The sequence below is a fragment of the Ctenopharyngodon idella genome, chromosome 22 (genome assembly GCF_019924925.1).
Source record: "Ctenopharyngodon idella isolate HZGC_01 chromosome 22, HZGC01, whole genome shotgun sequence".
NCBI lineage: Eukaryota > Metazoa > Chordata > Actinopteri > Cypriniformes > Xenocyprididae > Ctenopharyngodon > Ctenopharyngodon idella.
This window is the reverse complement of record NC_067241.1, coordinates 26,080,100-26,099,956: the sequence shown is the minus strand read 5'-3', so window position 1 is coordinate 26,099,956 and position 19,857 is coordinate 26,080,100. Positions and strand designations below refer to the sequence as shown.

General features: G+C 36.7%; 1 protein-coding gene across 1 annotated transcript in view; it reads right to left on the bottom strand.

The window, feature by feature from the left end:
• cntn3a.1 (contactin 3a, tandem duplicate 1) overlaps positions 1-19,857 on the bottom strand; it is an 88,211-nt gene that overhangs the window by 51,531 nt on the left and 16,823 nt on the right. Inside the window, 2 exon segments of the mRNA XM_051880840.1 lie at positions 7,613-7,788; positions 14,527-14,659. Of these exon segments, the coding sequence (XP_051736800.1) occupies positions 7,613-7,788; positions 14,527-14,659 (309 nt within the window).

Here is a 19,857-nt window from a genome sequence, read left to right as displayed (position 1 = left end):
TATCTCTTTTAAATGCCACAAAATGATCTGAGAAGTTGTGACTGCAAAGAAAAACAAATTCTACTTGTACAGCAATAAAATAAGTAAATTTGGTAACATAGATTTTGGACACTGGAGGCCATTTTTCAGTTTATACATTCATAGTCATTTATAAGAGCCATAATCTGCAGATTAAACCAGCACTGCCTTAGGCAGACTGAATATGCAGCAGCACAAATATTTCTTTTGATTATTATGCAGGCATCTCATTCAATAGTACCCTGTTGTTCAAAAAAGCCAAATCTTTACTGTAAATAGACTATGACTAAATCAGTTTAATCATAAGTAGAGATTAAGATTTAACATGATCTCTAAAACATTCAACTGCAATGTCTCAGAGTTGTCTTAAAGAATCCAGGTGAAACATTTACTGAAATGAAAGGTGATGTACTTTCAATAGGACTGAGATGTAATTTACTACGATATGAAATATACTAGCAATTTCTGAGTGAAAAAGTAAATCCTACACCAAATTTGTTTCAGTGTGTGTTGGCAAAATGTCACTCAAGTTGACACATTTCCAAATTAAATTTAGCTTTGTTCTTGGAGCCATACTGAAGGTTAGGCTTGCAAACAATATTTTGAAACAACCAGAATTTATATCTGCACCCAGAAAAAGCTTTAGTCCTTCACAGCTTGTCCTCTGCTGTCTCCAGACACCAAAAATATATAGGGCTATAGTGGACCACACAGGAGATTCTCTCTAGGGTAGCTGTGGAAATGCAGTGCAGCTTTATTGATTTAACACTTTAATGCTTCACTGTAAACCCTAACGCTCAAAATACTTAATTGGTTTGAATAGGATAGACTTAAATGAAACAAATTAGTTAGTTATGAGTATCTATAACTTTCTTTCTTCTTTTGAGTTCACAGCACTGACATATTTCAAGTAATATGAACTGTTTCATTGTTTTGAGTTGTATGAACTCATTTCTTTTAATTTAGACTAACTTAAGTTTAACTGAAACTGGGCTGGGATTTTTTATTTCCCAGCATGCTTTTTTTTATGCTAATTTAGAAGAGTTTCTGTTGATGTGGGTATTTGGAGAGTTACAATCATGGTGATCATGGTGAATCATGGCGCATGTTGCTTGGTTTGAGAGCAGGTAAGTTACATGTTTTAAGTTGCTGTACTCACTCAGTATGCTATACCATGCTATTGTTAACATGTTAGCAAATTAGCAAGTTGGCATTTTCTGAATTAGTTTGTTATAGCTAGCAAAATATTTACATTGAGATAACCTAATAGTTTTAAGTTAAATGTATGAATAAGTGTACTCAAATAATTCAAGTTAAGAACAAAAAAAAAAAAAAAAAAAAAAAAACGTATCAGTACAAAATTAAAATCTTACTTAAACTTTGAGTATCTTAAATTTTTTTTTCAACTTTCTGGCAACTGATTAGGGTTTACATTGCAGTAAATAACTCGTGATTTGCAAGAACTCAAAATAAAACAGTTAATTAACTAAATCTTTTATGTTAATTGCTGAGTTAGCTAACTCAGTACTTCAAGTTAGGAGCAATTAAAAGTACTACAAACTCAAAACTTGATAGTTCTGCTTACTTAAAATTGGGAACATCTGTCTGCCTAAACACTGTAATCCTGAATAAATTGGGGTAACTCAAAAAATTTGAGGTAATAAGTTACATACATTTTTTTGAGGTACCCCAACTTATTCAGGATCACAGTGTTTAGTGTTAAATTAATCAGTCCAAAATGTTGTATTCTTCAAGTAAACATCTACCTTTAACATTCAGTGCAGTTATAATGTAGAAAGCATGAGCCACTCTGGCTCAACAACAATAGCCTTGCCGTAAAATGATTAACCATTCTCAGGTTGTAAGCGAATCATCATGAATTATTAGAGTACTAGTGTACCATGATAAAATATGCAGATGCACACATATGTGCCTCATAAAATTAAGGACATTCACCAGGGAATCATCAGCTTGTGAAGCATTTTAACTAACACAGCTTGCTAGCAACCATAGATACATATTAGATACAGATGTCAAACCAAATGAAGCAGAAAAGCACAAAAGATCAACATGATTAAGTGAAAGAAGAATAAATGGCTACGCTGCACCAAGTGACTAAGAGTTCTTAAAATAACTAATCAAGCTAACATTAATGGCTGATAGAACATACTAGGCTAGCATGAATATTTGGAGCATAGGTAAAGTAATCCAGCAAAATGAGACCAAAAATATACCTCACAATTTCACACATATTTTGTATATAGCAGGGGTGGTGAACTCCGGTCCTGGAGAGCCACAGTCCTCCAGAGTTCAACTCCAACCCTGTTAAAAACTTACCTGTCTGTAGCTTTCTAGGAAGCCTCCAGAGCTTGATTCGCTTGTTTAGGTTTAATTAGGGTTTAAGCAAAACTCTGCAGGACTGTGGCTCTCTAGGAATGACGTTCGCCACCCCTTGTATATAGTGTGATAAATTTAGCTCTTCTTTTTGAAATCACTTTCAGTCAACTTTAAATATAACCATGGCTGCAACACCTTTTGTATCACTCCGCTGGAAGCGACTGTCATGGCAGCCAAGGAAGTACACCATATATTTTACAAATAATACACTTGTTGTACCACGAACTGTAGTTATAAGAGAATTTTAGGTGATACTGTAGTTGTTTAGACCTGAAATATGTGACTCATATTTAATCATAGTGCCTATTTTACAATTTGTTTAGATGTTTTTATCAGCGGCCGTTCAGTGCTCGCGTACCCGCCGAGAACAGCTTCATCTCGGCCAGTGCTTTGGGGATTTGCTGCTGGCTCTTATAGTGTTTAAACCCAAAATAATATTCATCTTGGGTACATAAAAGAGGCAATCTTTGGTCTTATTATTCTATTACTTGTTCCTGAGCAAATTGAATTGGGCTATGTTAAATTTAATAATTTAATATTAAGGCTATATTTAACTTGCACCCTGTAGAGCACTGCTTTTGTACGTTTGACTGAATTGTACAATTGTGTTTATTTCCTATTGTCATTTATAATGGCTATTGTTAATTTAAATATTGTTGTTCAATAAATATTATTTTATCTAAATAATATGTTGTATTTGGTATTGAGAAAGGGTCCATTAGTGCGTAATATGGATTGAGTGGAAGTTACATTACGCTATTAGATGGGGGCAAAACTTTACGAGTAAATGAGTCGCAAGAGACTTTTAAACTGAAAGGGATTTTTTTCAAAGGAGTCATTGTTTTAGCGCTGTTATGGAAAATTGTAAAAAGGACAAATACAAAGATCGCTTTCCTCAACAGACATTCAAACGGATTTTTATAATGGATATAATATTATGGACATCATCCTGAAGAATGAATGTTATATCAGACACAGGTAATGCTCGCTCAGGCGATCTCTCTCTCGCTCTCTCAATAATACTGTACAAAATATGAGTTTCAACATTCCTTCGTTACTAGTTTGAAAGTGACATTTTAGAATTATTAACGGAGCCTTGGTCAAACTGTCAACCTGAGATTTGAATCCGTGGCGGAAGGAAGTAGTTCTGGACAAACCACTCAGCCTGCGGCCTCGTGCCTACAGCCGAATCACAGCCGTGCTGATACACAGACATATCGCACGGCTATGAGTGTGATATTGCTTATATATACTGTATAGAGGTTGAAATGAGATTGAGAATCTTAAATGCCCTGCACACATACTTCCCAGCCGCCCAGTATATTTTTTACTTTTTACTTTTTGAAGGTGACACAATGCCTTTCTGACCTAATTTAATCCTTGGCAACAGCCCATACTATAAAGTCACTCTTTGGTAAAGTTTCTGCTACTACTTGTGTAACCTGACCAATTTTGTGGACTAATGGAATTATAAACAGAATGTGTATTTTGTTTGTTCTTTTTTGAACAAAATACATACTACATCTCATTCAAATACTAAGCATTTCATAGACAAATCATTTTGTGACAAGCTGGATGCATTTTGTTAAAGGGGACCTATAATGGCCCTTTTTAAGAGATGTAAAATAAGTCTCTGATGTCCCCAGAGTGTGTATGTGTAGTTTTAGCTCAAAATATCCCACAGAGAATTTTTTATAACATGTTAAACTTGCCACTTTTTGGGGTTGAGCAAAAATGCGCCGTTTAGTGTGGTTTCTTTAAATGCACATGAGCTGCTGCTCATGGCCTAAGAGGGCGGAGATTCAAGGGCTGATGCTCCGAGCTCCAGTGACAGAACAATCTCACGCACTAATAATGTCAGAAACTCTCTGTAGCTGTGTTTAGTTTGAATCGGAGTCTGAAAATGATGCCTACAGAGCCAGAGAATATATGCTGCATGGAGACAGAACAGGTATAGTTAATTACATTTATATCTTATGTTGTCACCTTGCTTTTATCCACTATTAGTATGAGCCTGTTGTAGCGAACCCATCCAAATGATGGCCAAAACTTTACTGATGAGTTTATGAAGTTTATTGTACATCACACAAAAGATGACGCGTACGTTTTCACACCAGAAAATCACCATAAGAGCTGAATAAAACACAGTACAAGAAGTGCGCATTAAAGTCTTTTATCTATAAACTCTCCCTTGCATTATCATTAACGTACACAGCGAATTACACAAAAACACTTGTTACAACTAACAGTAAACAAATATATACAGACCTACCTTATGCCTTTTCGGGGGTGCTTAATAAACTGGTAAACTTTATATCCGTAATGGACTGTAATAAAGTGCGCGCACTCTTTCTCTGCCATGACCAGTATCGCTCCGGAGAGGATCACGTACAGTTTGTACTGACCCATACTTGAGTAGTAACTTCAACTACAGTGTCCTCAGTGACTCAGATGGAGGGAGTCTATGGAGCCTCGTATGTTCGTTGGTACATCCAACAACAGAACATTTGTAATGTTTTTGGGCAAAGACATTGTATATCTTTAGCTGATACAGCGAGTACACAGAAATGGCGGACTGCTTCTCGCTCAGGGGTGTGTCTATGCTAACAGGGCAGATCGTCACCAGTCATGGGCGGGGTTTCCCTACTCTTACGTAGGAGTAGGGGGAAATATCAAACAGCGTGTTCTGAGAGATTGGAAATGATAAATGGGGATTATAAAAAAAGTATTGGGTGGATTTTTACCATTATAGGCTGGTTGTTTACACACACTGTGGACACACATCTGTGTTCAAACACCTTAAAAAGTGAATTTTGCATAATAGGTCCCCTTTAATGAAAGGTGTTTTCTGTTGTACACAAAATGACATTCACTGTTGTGCATGAAATTGAAGCAACTTCAGTTAGTTTTGGGTCTAGAATTTTCTGCACAAAATATAGCGCCGACTTTACTGTACATTGCCATTGATGAAAAGCAATTGAATTGAAATTATTCAGGTCACGCTTTGAGCTCCTTACACTACTGTCAAACAGTTAGTCTTTGGCGATTATCTGCCACTAATGTATGGCAAACCTGTGAAAGCAACAGACAACTGAAGTGAAATGACAAATCATGTCAACTATTTCAATTTAATTTGTAAATATAAAACTCTATTTATAGTGTAAAACTATATATTTATTTTTTTAGGGTGTTCAGATGTGGTTAACCACTTTTTGTCTTCAATATAACATAGAGGAAGGTCTCAGATCAACCTCCCCTGCTGCTTTACAGGTGCTGGACAATAAGAGAGCGATCAATTTGGAAGCCACAGCAGGTCCAGGCAATCGAGAAAAAACATTGATAATACATAAAGCTTGAGGACCTGCATGCGTTCCACCTTCACTCCACATACAATATCACAGAAGCCAGAGCTGTTTTAAAGATCACACTGGGTTTGACAGCAGGAAACAGGTTCCTGAACTCAGTCTCACATCCATCACAGATGAGCCAGCTATAGTCATCAAAAAGAGAAGCACCAAGTTCACCTTGCCTCCAGAGTTCCAGCAGACATCACACAGAGAAAACAGGTAAACAAGGGCCATGAAACAGCACTTTCAGCAGCCCTACCAAGATCTCATCAGCCTATGATGTGGATCATAATGACTCAAAATCCAGACAACCGGAATGCTTTAAAATTCCAGTACAATAAAACAAACTCTTGTACACTCTTAATGAATCTTGCCAAATCATTTCTTATTTAGAGTTTAATCTGGAACCACACTGTTCAAAATTGTTGGCCTGTAATTTTTTTTTTAACATTTTCCAAATAATTCTCTTATTAAAAATCTTTTGTAACATTATAAATGTGTATGAGTATGAGTATATGAGTATATACTCATACTGGGTCACAAGTGGCTTACACCTGGTAGTAATGTTCTGTGACACTTTGGGATCAGATTTTGAGGGAATGGTTACTGATATTAAGTCTCTGTTTGGATTTTAATTGACAAATACTTAAGAGTCTATGGATGGATAAATATTACAGTGATTATTATGTTTGTATCATGTTATATGTTTGGTAACAGTTCTTTTAACACCAAAAAATGGAGTGTATAGCTTTTAATTTCTTAAACAACCATGTAGGAAGATTTATCATGGCCATATTCCAGGATGACAATGTCAAGATTCATCAGAGATAAAATTGTGAAAGAATGGTTGGGAGGGAGCATGAAGCATCAGTCCAGACCTTAAATTCATTGAAAGTACTTGGGATGTGCTGGAGGAGACTTTACAGAGTGCTCACCTCTTGCATTGTCATTACAAGATCTTGACCAAAAAATTATGCACCTCTTGATGTAAATAACACAACATTTATTTCCATCACGAGGTGCATCAATCTTTTAAAACCGTTTGAACTGTAAGAGGCGTTGCGCTTTCTTCCTAAGTTGAATACGGAAGGCGGTCTGGCGGAAGCTACTGTAGTTTTTTTTTTTTTTTTACACAAATGCGTCGCTTCGCTTCGGAAGACCTTTTTTAACCCCCCCAGAGCCATGTGGAGTACAAGTTTATGATGGGTGAATGTGGATGGAGACACTTTCTTCAGCTCATACTCGTTGGTATCACTCGCTGCCATTATAAAGCTCGGATGCATCAGGATATTTACCAATATATCTCCGATTGTGTTCATCAGAAAGAAGAAAGTCATATACACCTAGGATGGCTTGAGGGTGAGTAAAGCTTGGGGTAATTTTCATTTGAAAGTGCATTTTTGAATACCTTTGAATATGGTTTGATTGATCTGTTCACAAAATGTTTTGAAACTGTTTCGAAAGTTAGAACAATATGTTTAGCATTCATACAGTAAATGGTTATTTTATCTCGGAAGATCAAGGAAAATTTTACCATAAGCTGCAGAGAAAGTGCTTTGTAATTCCAGAAATACCAACCCTCAGTTTATGGTTAATTTGATTCATCATTAACGAGCCATTTTTATGTGACATGGATCATCTCTCCGCTGTGCTGCTTGCGATATTAACTCTGACTACATTCAGAGCCCATGCAGTATTTACAGGACCCACTTTAATGTACAATGTGTTTGCAGGTCGCAAAGGTGTAGCGAAAATCCACTGAAACCACCTCAACTGATGTAGAAAAGACTAACCAAGCATCATTGGTGCCTGAGTTTTTAGGAAGAGAAATGATTTAAACGGAGACTCACAAGCAATGTGAAGACTAGCTTCTCTGCTGAGAATGGTCCCGAAAGAGTTGGAGGCCAGGCATTGGTAAATACCAGCATCTTCTTCCTTATTGAGCTGGCTGATTCGAAGGTTTCCTCCTGAGATGCTGTATCGAGAGCCAGGTTGTGGGGAAATGAAGCTGTCATTCATTTTCCACCTATAAAACACAGGGGGAAGTTAGCAGAGAGTGAATGGAGAGTTTGGAGTACTTGAAGATAGTTTCCTCCTTATTTGAAGTAAAACATACTGAGATATAGTTTGATATTCGTAATATATATGGTATTTTCCACAAACAGAATACAAAATAGAACCTCAACCTTTTAAAAAATGGTCAGTGAAAGGTAGTATTGACTGTCCACCTCAAGCATTGTTATTGTTTTTCCCTATAAAACAATAAGTGCAAATAGCCCACCTTGTTTGCAGAGGCTTTTTAAACTAACTCCGCCCACTGATGTCTGATTGAGCCAGGCAAAATTATGGAAGACGCTAGATCGTAAACAATTACAATAGCGTAGGGGAAAGGCTTGTGGCAGAAAGTTTTGACGCAAATAGACCCGAGTTTGAATCTGCCTTTTGCTGAACTCGCTCTACTCCCTTTTCCCATCACATATTAGATCAGAAAGGCATTTATTTTCAATAAAAATGAAAAAAATATTCGAAAAGTGGAAATAAGGTGTCTAACGTGTGTTTATCGGTTAGAGTTATTGGTAGGTGTATGGAGGGCTTTATTGTCCCAACAAGGTGACATCCATTTAATAATTTTAATAAATATAATCATTTACACTCTATGTTATTATAGCATAACGTTTAAAGGATTAGTTCACTTTGAAATGAAAATTAGCCCAAGCTTTACTCACCCTCAAGCCATCCTAGGTGTATATGACTTTCTTCTTTCTGATAAACATAATCGCAGAAATATTAATAAATATCCTGACACATCCAAGCTTTATAATGGCAGTGATAGGGATCAATGAGTATGAGCTGAAGAAAGTGTCTCCATCCACATCCATCCATCATAAACGTACTCCACACGGCTCCGGGGAGTTGATAAAGGCCTTCTGAAGTGAAGCGATGTGTTTGTGTAAAAAAGTATCCATATTTAAACAAGTTATGAAGTAAAATATGTAGCTTCCGCCAGTACGCATTCTGTGTTGAGTTTACGAAGAAAGTGTAAACTGGCGTCACGTCAGTTACACTTTTTCCGTAAGTTGAATAGGGAAGGCGTAGGACGTAGCGTAAGCTTTGTGTACTGCAAGAGTTTTACACTTTCTGCGTACGTTGAATATGGAAGGCGGCTCGTGCGGAAGCTAGATGTTTTACTTCATAACTTGTTAAATATGGATATTTTTTGACACAACGCATCGCTTCGCTTCAGAAGGCCTTTATTAACCCCCTGGAGCCGTGTGGAGTATGTTTATGATGGATGGATATGGATGGATGCACTTTCTTCAGCTCATACTCATTGATCCTGTTCACTGCCATTCTAAAGCTCGGATGCATCAGGATATTTATTTATATTTCTGTGATTATGTTCATCAGAAAGAAGAAAGTCATATACACCTAGGATGGCTTGAGGGTGAGCAAAGCTTGGGCTGATTTTCATTTCAAAGTGAACTAATCCTTTAATGTACATCAACATTGAGGTGCAAATAGTATGTGCTACTATTTATAAGTATGAATGACATCTAACTACTATTTACACTTATTGAAATTAAAATAATTCTACTTGCACTTAGTATAAATAGCAGCTATAGCTTTTTGAACTTATTGTAAATAGCATCTATTGCTAAGAAGATATGCTAATCTAGTTGCTATGTACACTTAGTGTAAATTGCATTTATCGTTATTTGCACTTAGTGCTACCTAACTAAAACTACCAAAAAACTTTATTGTTAATTGAAATAAAGCTGAAATAAAATAAAATAGATGAAAAACTTAAAATTAAAAAACTTAAATGAAAATTTAAAATATTTCCTTAAGAACTAACTGAAATAAAATAAATTTAAATTGATGTACTAAAATTACTAATACTAAAACTGAAATAAAAATAAATAGAAATATAAAAACAAAAACTAATAAAAATGTCAAAATCACATAACATAATTACTAAAACTTCAACTAAAATTAACTGAAGATTGAAAACATGAACATAAAAGCTAATCCTAAATATAAATAAATATTGAGTTTCATTAAATGACCATCCCTACAGTATAAAATCCGGGTATCTTTTGTTTTTTGAAACCACACTAATGGGGAAGACTGCTGACTTGGCAATGGTCCAGGAGACAATCATTGACACCCTCCACAAAGAGAGTAAGTCACAGAAGGTCATTACTGAATGGGGTGGCTGTTTACAGAGTGATGTATCAAAGCATATTAAATGCAAAGTTGACTGGAAGGAAGAAATTGGGTAGGCAAAGGTGCACAAGCAACAGGGATGACCGCAAGTTTGAGAATACTGTCAAGTAAAGCCGATTCAAACACTTGGGAGAGCTTCACAATGAGTAGAATGAAGCCGGAGTCAGCGCATCAAGAGTCACCACACTCAGACATCTTCAGGAAAAGGACTACCAAGCCACTTCTGAACCAGAGACAACGTCAGAAGCATCTTACCTGGGCTAAGGAGAAAAAGAACTGGACAGTGAACAGTGGTCGAAAGTCCTCTTTTCAGATAAAAGTAAATTTTGCATTTCATGTTGAAATCATGGTCCCAGAGTCTGAAGGAAGACTGGAGAGGCACAGAATCCAAGCTGCTTGAAGTCTAGTGTGAAGTTTCTGAAGTCAATAATGATTTGGGGGGGCGTGACGTCTGCTGGTGTTGGTCCATTGTGTTTTATCAAGTGCAAAGTCAATGCAGCCATCTTCCAGGAGATTTTGAAGCACTTTATGCTTCCATCTGCTGACAAGCTTTATGGAGATGCTGATTTCCTTTTCCAGCAGAACTTTAGCACCTGCCCACAGTGCAAAAACCACTTCCAAGTGGTTTGCTGACCATGATATTACTGTGCTTTATTGGCCAGCCAATATGCCTGACCTGAATCTATGGGATATTTTCAAGAGAAAGATGAGAAACAGTCGACCCAACAATATACAGATGATCTGAAGGCTCAATAGTGCCTCAGCAGTGCCACAGGCTGATCACTTCCATGCCACACTTCACTGATGCAGTAATTTGTGCTACTAACCTAATATAATAAATAGTATATAAATAATGCTAAAATAACACTGACCTCAAGTCTAACAAGTCAACTGTTTTAATTTTTTATTCATATTTTGTTATATATTTATTCAAGATGTTTGCAAGTTTTGAAACCCCATTACCTTGATTTGAAACCTTGATTTGTGTAATTGTATAATTTTATAGAAAAAAATAAATTAACTTTAAATAATTATCTTTTCATTCTTTTAGCATTTAACATGAAAAAAAAAAAAAAAACAAGAACAAAAAAAGACAACAACAAAAAGAAAGAAAGAAAGAAAGAAAGAAAGAAAGAATAAAAAAGAAAGAAAATTAAATTTATTTTGATCTATCTAAAAGAATGTTCAGCATTCATGGACATAGAGTGACAAAAACACTACAACAGCAAAGGCTGTTAAGCATAAAGACATGACTTTTACAACAGATCGATGGCCCAGTCCAGTCACCCCTAAGACATCAGAAACCACAAAACCCAAGAGACACACATGAGTTCAGATCCACTGCTACAAAAGCCTCGTCTTTACGTCATCACACAATTAATCAATACAGTTGAGTAACATAATCACTGCCTGTCCTCATTATTAAATCGTAATCACTGGGGAAAAAAAAACAAAAAAACAGACCTCTCTGTCAATGTAACCTACAAATGAGAACAAATGAGTCTGCAGTGTACACCACAGAAAATAAGGGCCATTTTAATTGACGAACAGGAGAAAACAGAGAAGGGCACTATAGTGGCCATCTGGATTTAATGTGGACAAAGACATGATCCATGTCAATTACCTGTCTGAGTAAATGTGCAATGGAAATCAATATAACACACAAAAAACTGAAGATACCATGAGGTCATGTTTCCCTCCCACACACTAAAGGCCACGGCTACGACCTTTCCATACTGATAGAAATCTGTACCGTGCAGCACAAGTTAATGCATGGGACTTGGGAAATATATTTGCATGAACAGCCCACTGTTTGCTCTGCCTGTCACTCAAATTCAGTGACGCACTTTAAGAGAAAAAAAAAAATAAAGAAATAAATAGGTTCAGCAGAATGGAATTCTTTCAGGGACTATATGCTCTAGACATATTATATTCTGAATACGTTGAGCATGTTTTCCAGACTACTGAGGAGGGTAAACGCCCAAACAGTGCAGTTAGAAACATTCCACTCTTTTCAACTTCATCCAAGTGCTGAAAAAATATTCAAATTTATGATTTATCAACTGAACAGAAGTACAAAACTCCAAGGGCAGACTGTTTCAATGTGTCTAGTGTGGAAGAAATTTTGAGTTTCTGTATAATTTCCATATGATTTTACTTATATGTGTAAAACACTGAAGTGGTAAACATGTTCCTAATATGGTAAAAGGACAGAGGCTTCAGCCTTGGAGGTTAGAGATATAAAAGTGAGGGGAAGCTTTCATTCTTTGTCTTACACTCTGCAGCTACATGTGTTTGGATGAGACACTTGGACATTTGGACGAGTTTGTCTCTTATGCAGTAAAAGTTTTTATTTTGCCACAACACTAGCCTTTAAAATTGTGCACTTTAATTATTATTTTTTTCTTTCATTGTAGACTGATGTCAGAGCTTTAAAGTGGTGGATTTCCTTTCAAATGTTTTTTTTTTCTTCTTCTTTTTTTCCGGTTAAGATGAAAAAATGGAGATATATATATATATATATATATATTTTGCTGCCAAAACAGCCCTGACCCATCGAGGCATGGACTCCACTAGACCCCTGAAGGTGTGCTGTGGTATCAGATGTTAGCAGCAGATCCTTTAAATCCTGTAAGATGCGAGGTGGAGCCTCCATGGATCGGACTTGTTTGTTCAGCACATCCCACAGATGCTCGATTGGATTGAGATCTGGGGAATTTGGAGGCCAAGTCAACACTTCAAACTCATTGTTGTGCTTCTCAAACCATTCCTGAACCCATTTTTGCTTTGTGGCAGGGCGCATTATCCTGCTGAAAGAGCCACAGCCACCAGGGAATACCGTTTCCATGAAAGGGTGTACATGGTCTGCAACAATGCTTAGGTAGGTGGTACGTGTCAAAGTAATATCTACATGGATGCAGGATCCAAGGCAGAACATTGCTCAAAGCATCACACTGCCTCCGCCGGCTTGCCTTCTTCCCATAGTGCATCCTTGTGCCATGTGTTCCCCAGGTAAGTGACGCACATGCACCCGGCTATCCACGTGACCAGGCCATCATCAGACCAGGCCACCTTCATCACCTTCTTCCATTGCTCTGTGGTCCAGTTCTGATGCTCACATGCCCATTGTTGGTGCTTTCGGCGGTGGACAGGGGTCAGCATGGGCACCCTGACTGGTTTGCAGCTATGCAGCCCCATATGCAACAAACTGCGATGCATTGTGTTTTCTGACACCTTTCTATCAGAACCAGCATTAACTTCTTGAGCAATTTGAGCTACAGTAGCTCATCTGTTGGATCGGACCACACAGACCAGCCTTCGCTCCCCACGTGCATCAATGAGTCTTGGCCGCCCATGACCCTGTTGCCGGTTCATCACTGTTCCTTCCTTGGACCACTTTTGATAGATACTGACCACTGCAGACCGGGAACACCCCACAAGAGCTGCAGTTTTGGAGATGCTCTGACCCAGTTGTCTAGCCATCACAATTTGGTCCTTGTCAAACTCGCTCAAACTTGCCCATTTTTCCTGCTTCTAACACACCAACTTTGAGGACAAAATGTTCACTTGCTGCCTAATATATCCCACCCACTAACAGGTGCTGTGATGGAGATAATCAGTGTTATTCTCTTCACCTGTCAGTGCTCATAATGTTATGCCTGTTCAGTGTATATAGTATGTAAACACACCTAATTGACCCTAAATGTTTGAATGCACAGGTTAATTTTAGGAAAAGTTTGTGCCTGATAAAGACCTGACTGCTCAAAACATTGCGCTGTTTGGTAAATACAGTTTTGGAGCTGCGATTTCAGTGTGCGGACATCATTTTTCTTTGTTCATTTAGGTTACTTTCATGCCATTGAGGAGAAACACAATACAGGCTGTCTGACTGGAGAAACTTCCAGTAAATTTGTCTTTGAGCTTGAATAAAATTAAGTAAATTGACTATGACCCTTTTGTACCAAAATTATGTTTGATACATACACACTGCAGTTAAAATAAGATTAAATTCTGAAAACAAAAGAGATCAGAAATCAAGCACAAGGACAAGAGGGAGTCAAAGAAAGACAGCAACCACAGAAGAGAAGTGGCTAAAGAAAATAGCTTTTCAAAGAGAAATTAAATCCAATTAGACTCAGCATGGGTCTCCTGCAAAATAAATATATAAAACAGAAAGGCCAAACCAGCAGAGACTAGTTCAGATTGGTTTTAACTCAAGATGAGTCAAATCAAGGACTGTAGAGACAATGTAAAGGGTTCTCGACAATGGAGAGCTCCACTCTTTGATAAATGAATGTGTCCTTGGCAGCCTGAAAAAGAGTTCCCTTCATGTTAGAAATACCCAACATGTGCTCAATGCTCAGGAAAACTTCCAAGGTCCATACACTCAAACTCAAGCCTAAATTGAACAAGTTAATCAAGTATTAAGGATTGTCTAATGGATTGTCTATTTGTCTTAGCCACTGACAAATAAATAAATAAATAAAAATAAAGCTTGTCTTGGCCCTTTTATACCAAAATTCATAGGGGATCTCACCTGTAGGACGGGGGCGGATGTCCCTGGGCTTCACAGCTGAAGGTGACATCCCGGCTGGGCTCATTAAGATGGAGAGGGAATACAATACTTCCCGGCTGTTTGGTGAACACTGGCCTCAGAGGACCGCTGCCGTCTAAAGGTGAGGAGGAAAAGATCACAATTTCACTGCTAGTCAATGCTAAGTTTAGCTTAGCGTGCTTTTTACAGCAAAGCTGTTCTGAAAGGTATCCATCTGTTCACTGGATGAAAGTCTATCTGTCATTCAATAGTTGTCAAGTGGGCAGCATAAATTTGGCGCAATCAGAGTAATCTTAAAAACACTTGAGATTATTGTTGGCAGGATGTTAGCAACACTACACGTTCAAAATGCTAATATCACAAACCCCAAATGAGCAAAACATATGTTAAAATACAGAACTTTTGAGCTTAAACACTGTATTGAGGCAGTAAATGTCCTTATATACTGTATACTGCTTATCCACCACCTATGTTTACAATTCATAAATCTAGTCACAGAAAAAACAAGAGCTTATTCAATTTGCTAGAAACACATGGTGAGCCACTAAGCTTTCTAATGCGATTTCCTCATACCAAAGACGCTAACTTGCAGGAAAGTAGCTTAATTGTGTGTATCGTGTAAACACTTAAAAGTCTGGAAATTTTGTGGTTTATTATTCTCCGTAATTACATGTTGATGGTTAGCGCAAACCACTTATCCTGTCTTATTAAGCACAAATGGCCTTCAGCAAGATGAGACATCCACCCAACAATGAGCAGGACGGAGAGTTTTTATGCGAGAGTGAATGCAATTTGCATAATCTAAAACTCATTTTATGCCGATTAACACAACATAGAGCTTATGTTAGTGCATTGTGTCCAAAACTCCACAAAACCTTTCCATGGTTTGTCTCAAAAAATGTGATAAACTAAATTTTTGAGTATTTAAATGACATCTGCACTGTCTAAAACCATTCGACATGTCTTGCTGTATCTGCTGTTAGACTTTCATGACCTTTCAAACAAGATATCCAGAGAAATTAGCTGCTAATTTGCTAATTTTGTTACTAAAATAACTAACGTGAAGTCTTGATTTTCTAAAAAAGCAATAATCTAATTTATAAATGGTTTGTAGCCTGCTTTGCCTATGATGTGCCATTTCCTCAAACGCAACTTTTTTTTTATGTAATTGACCTTAATAATAATTATATCAAGAGCAATAATCTCCAATTTTTGTCATAAATGCTTTATCAGATGCTGCTTCTTTTCCACCATTGCACTGTAAAGATTGCTTTTTTTGATGCTAATACAATTTTTTATTGGTATAGTATTCTTATAGATTGAAGTAATTGGTTAAATTAGTATTTGACATAAAGAACAACAGGCCTTAATAGCAATAAAAAACAAAGATATGACATCCAAAGTATGTAAGGTAGTACAACTAGATCTCTTTTATTGAATCCAAAAGGTTTTAATTATATTTTGCTAGATATAAAGGTATTTTAAAGATTCTGAAGTGTCAAAAGGTCATTCGGTTTAACCGTCCAAAGGCCAATACAGCCATTTCATTTGTGATTAAAATATCTTGAAATGTAATAAATGTATATATTTTTTATTCTGGCATGATTTTATAACATCATATATCAACATTGAAATTATGTGAATTTTAATTTGAAATTAAAATTATGTGTAGAAGTCGTTGCTTTGTTATGAGAAAGAATGCCCGGAAAAATGAATTTCATTGATGTCATTCGGGTTAACAATATAAAGGGACCATTTTAAATCAAGTCATGCGGTCAATATCATGTGACAGGATGTGACATCATTCAGACACCTGCAAAGGACCACATGGTCATGAAGCAAAGTAACTAACTCTCTCTTAACTATTTTAAAAATTCATGTTTTCACTTGCTCATACGCATGTCCTGAAACATCAGGTCATTCGGTACAACCGCTATAAAACATGGAAAATGTTGTAATATTTTAAAAACTTGTACTAAATATAAAATGTTTGATTGTCCTTTTGTTAGCTAGCTAGATATTAGCCTGTTAGCATTCTTTGAAAATATCATCATTCGGTATAACCAAATGTGTCATTCGGTAAAACCACAATTTTGGTTAAACTGAATGACTTTTTGATGACTGATTTTTTTGTTACTGTTGTTTTGTTTTTTTTTAAATGCCTAAATTGTAAAAAATGTCCCTGGCAATCAAGTCCAAGGGGCAAATATTGCCCCTTAATGGAAAAGTTAATTTCTGACCTTTATATATTCCAGCGTAACTACTTCTGAAAATCTTTTTTCAATAGTCTGAGGCAACAGACATGCATTCACAGCTCACCAACTACTTTCTTAACCTATATTTAGTGGACTAATTTCAGGGGAAACCATCCTCTTGAGAAATTACTTCATGTTAAGCACATACTGCTGGTTGTTTATTTACCTTGTGCAGATATCAAGTTCCAGTGGGGTGCAAACTGAATTAATGCATCTGAAAATTCAGGACTAACAGTTTTTTCCATGCTAAATTGGCCTACCTAGTGTTCAATTAGCATCTCACTAACGCAGGAGAGGTGGAGTTTATTGTGAATTTGGGTGATAATAGAGCACAGAAGAGCTCTCAGTGGAGGTGTTTGAAATCTATTGAATGGGGAATACACTGCACCAGGGCTCATTTCAATCTCACTGTCATCAAGGGCTTTAACTCTTAAATGCAACAGGAAACATGAGAAGATGAAAAGACGTGAGTGAGAGCAAATGATAAAGTGATACTTCACAACCATAATATTGACTCAGATTTCCCATTAGCTACCACAGTGCTTTCCACTGTTTAGTTGAGTCATATTTCCAACTGCCCAGCCTGCTCACATAGCATCCTCCCTTATGATTTTATTTTTTTGCACTAAAATGTCTGTTAATGCTTTTACAAATAATACATGTCCTGATTTTGCGGAGTTTGCAAATAATGATTTTGCTGAGTTTGCAAATAATGTGCTTCCTGATTTTGCTGACACATTCCTAGGTCAGCATATTTTGTTAATCCTGGAACAACATTCCTGTCTGAAAATTTAGTCCTAACCCTATCCCTTACCCCTAAACTTAACCCTACCCAAAACTTATCCCTAAAATCAGAGGGAAATGAAACTGATGTACAAGCACTAAACTTGTAGAAGCCTAAACTTGACATAAACTGTAAACTTGTCCCTCAAATCTGATTGGTTGATTGGAATGTTGTTCCAGGATCAACAAAGATGTTGATCCAGGAACATGTTGTACTTGGTGAAATCAGGTTCTGCACAAATAACTGTGCAGCTAAACAAAACATCTGCAGCACTTACTATATACTACTACTACTAATAAACTACTATAATACATGTGCAGCAATATTCATAACTTATACAATCATAAACTCAACCCCATGCTCATGAAGAGGATTCATTTTCACGTTTTGTCATGGCTGATTTGGTTTAAATGAATTTTGGACATTCCTAATTTTGCTTACATTTCGGTTTTGACTTAATGATGAGAAAATCCTGCTCATCATGGGGCTGGATTCATGAAACTTTCTTAAGAATATAATTTTTCTTAACTGAGTTTCTTGTTATTAAGAAATATATATAAGAATATTGCGTAACACTTTAGTTTTGGGTCCAATTCTCACTATTAACTAGTTGCTTATTAGCATGCATTACTGGGATATTGGCTGTTTATTAGTATAAAGCACATATTAATGCCTTATTCTGCATGATACATCCCATAATCCTACCTAATACCTAAACTTAATAACTACCTTACTAACTATTAATAAGCAGGAATTAGGAGTTTATTGAGGCAAAAGTCTTAGTTAATAGTTAGTGAGAATTGGACCTAAACTAAAGTGTGACCAAATATTTTGTATTCCCAAAAACAGTTCTTAAGAATGTTCTTAATTTTTTTCTTAAGATTGTTCTGAAGAAAAAACCTAAGAAGAATTGTCTTAAATCACCAAATCGATAACGATCAATAATGTAAACAATGATCGGTCATGATTACGCACAATGTAAAGGGTTCTCTGTAATGGCGGTAATGGAGAGCTCCACTCTTTGATAAATTAATGTGTCCTTGGCTGCCTGAAAAAGAGTTCTCTTCATGTTAGAAATAGCCAACATGCTCAGCGCTCAGGAAAAATTCCAAGGTCCCTACACTCAAACTCAAGCCTAGATTGAACAGGTTAATCAAATATTATGAACTGTCTATTTGTCTTTGCCACTGACAATAAATGATCAAATAAATCTTGTCTTGGATTTTTATGCCAAAATCTAACACACAACTATGTCACCTTAAAGGGGTCATGAGTTGAGAAATCAACTTTTCCTTGAGCTTTTGATATATAAGAGGTCATCGTACTATAAGAATATCCTGTAAGTTTCAGAAGTGAAAACTTCCTTGTTAGTTCAATAAAAGCTTTTATTGACACCAGACCCAGCAAACGACTCGTCCCGGAATGTGCCTATAGGTGAAACGCCGCCTCCGCAGAATAAATCAAGGCCATCATTGCAACGTTAGTCCCACCCACTGGCGTGTTTGTGAGATGAGGAGGAGAGAAGAGCGATACAGGACTAAAAATAACATTACCTTTTAAAGGATCCTAATGCAACAACATGTAAGTAACTGTGTTTCTAATGCCTGATCTGATATTAATGTTTCATGTACAGTCAGATGTTCTTTGTCTATGTGTCAGTAAATCAAACCAGTGACTAAACGGTCAACTTCATGTTGTTTCTCTTAGTAGGATGAAAATAATCTGTTATTTAAACAGTGATTAAATTACATATAGAAACCGATCAAAGAACGCTTCCTTTACAATCGTTGGAGCTGTCAATCAAACAGCACAAGTTTATCAGTGACTTGCGCCCAAACTCCCGTTTTAGTCAACGAATCTCTTAGTTACATCGCGTTTGCCCTGTTAGTTATGGTGAAAGCATTCGTTAGTGTGCAGAAATTGAGTTGCAATGACGAGATCACTGCTTTCATGCGCTTAACAACATGTCTGTGATCGGCTACACTGTTCATCACTGCAACCTTTCATGCCACAATTTAAATATAATGCCATAGATCTAAATGTAATGCTATAATCAACACTTTTCACGATTAGTTAACCTTGAGAGCTGTAATAGTAAAACCATGCTAAATGTTTTCGAAAGAGTAATTCTTAGCTATTTCATATGCAAAGATGTTAGCCAATCACAGCAGTGGGCGTTTACACTGAAGTCTCACAGCAGACACGCCCCTTAAAGGGAACCCCTGGTTTTAAGACTTGTATGGCTTAATATAACTTAAATTATGTCTCTTACTG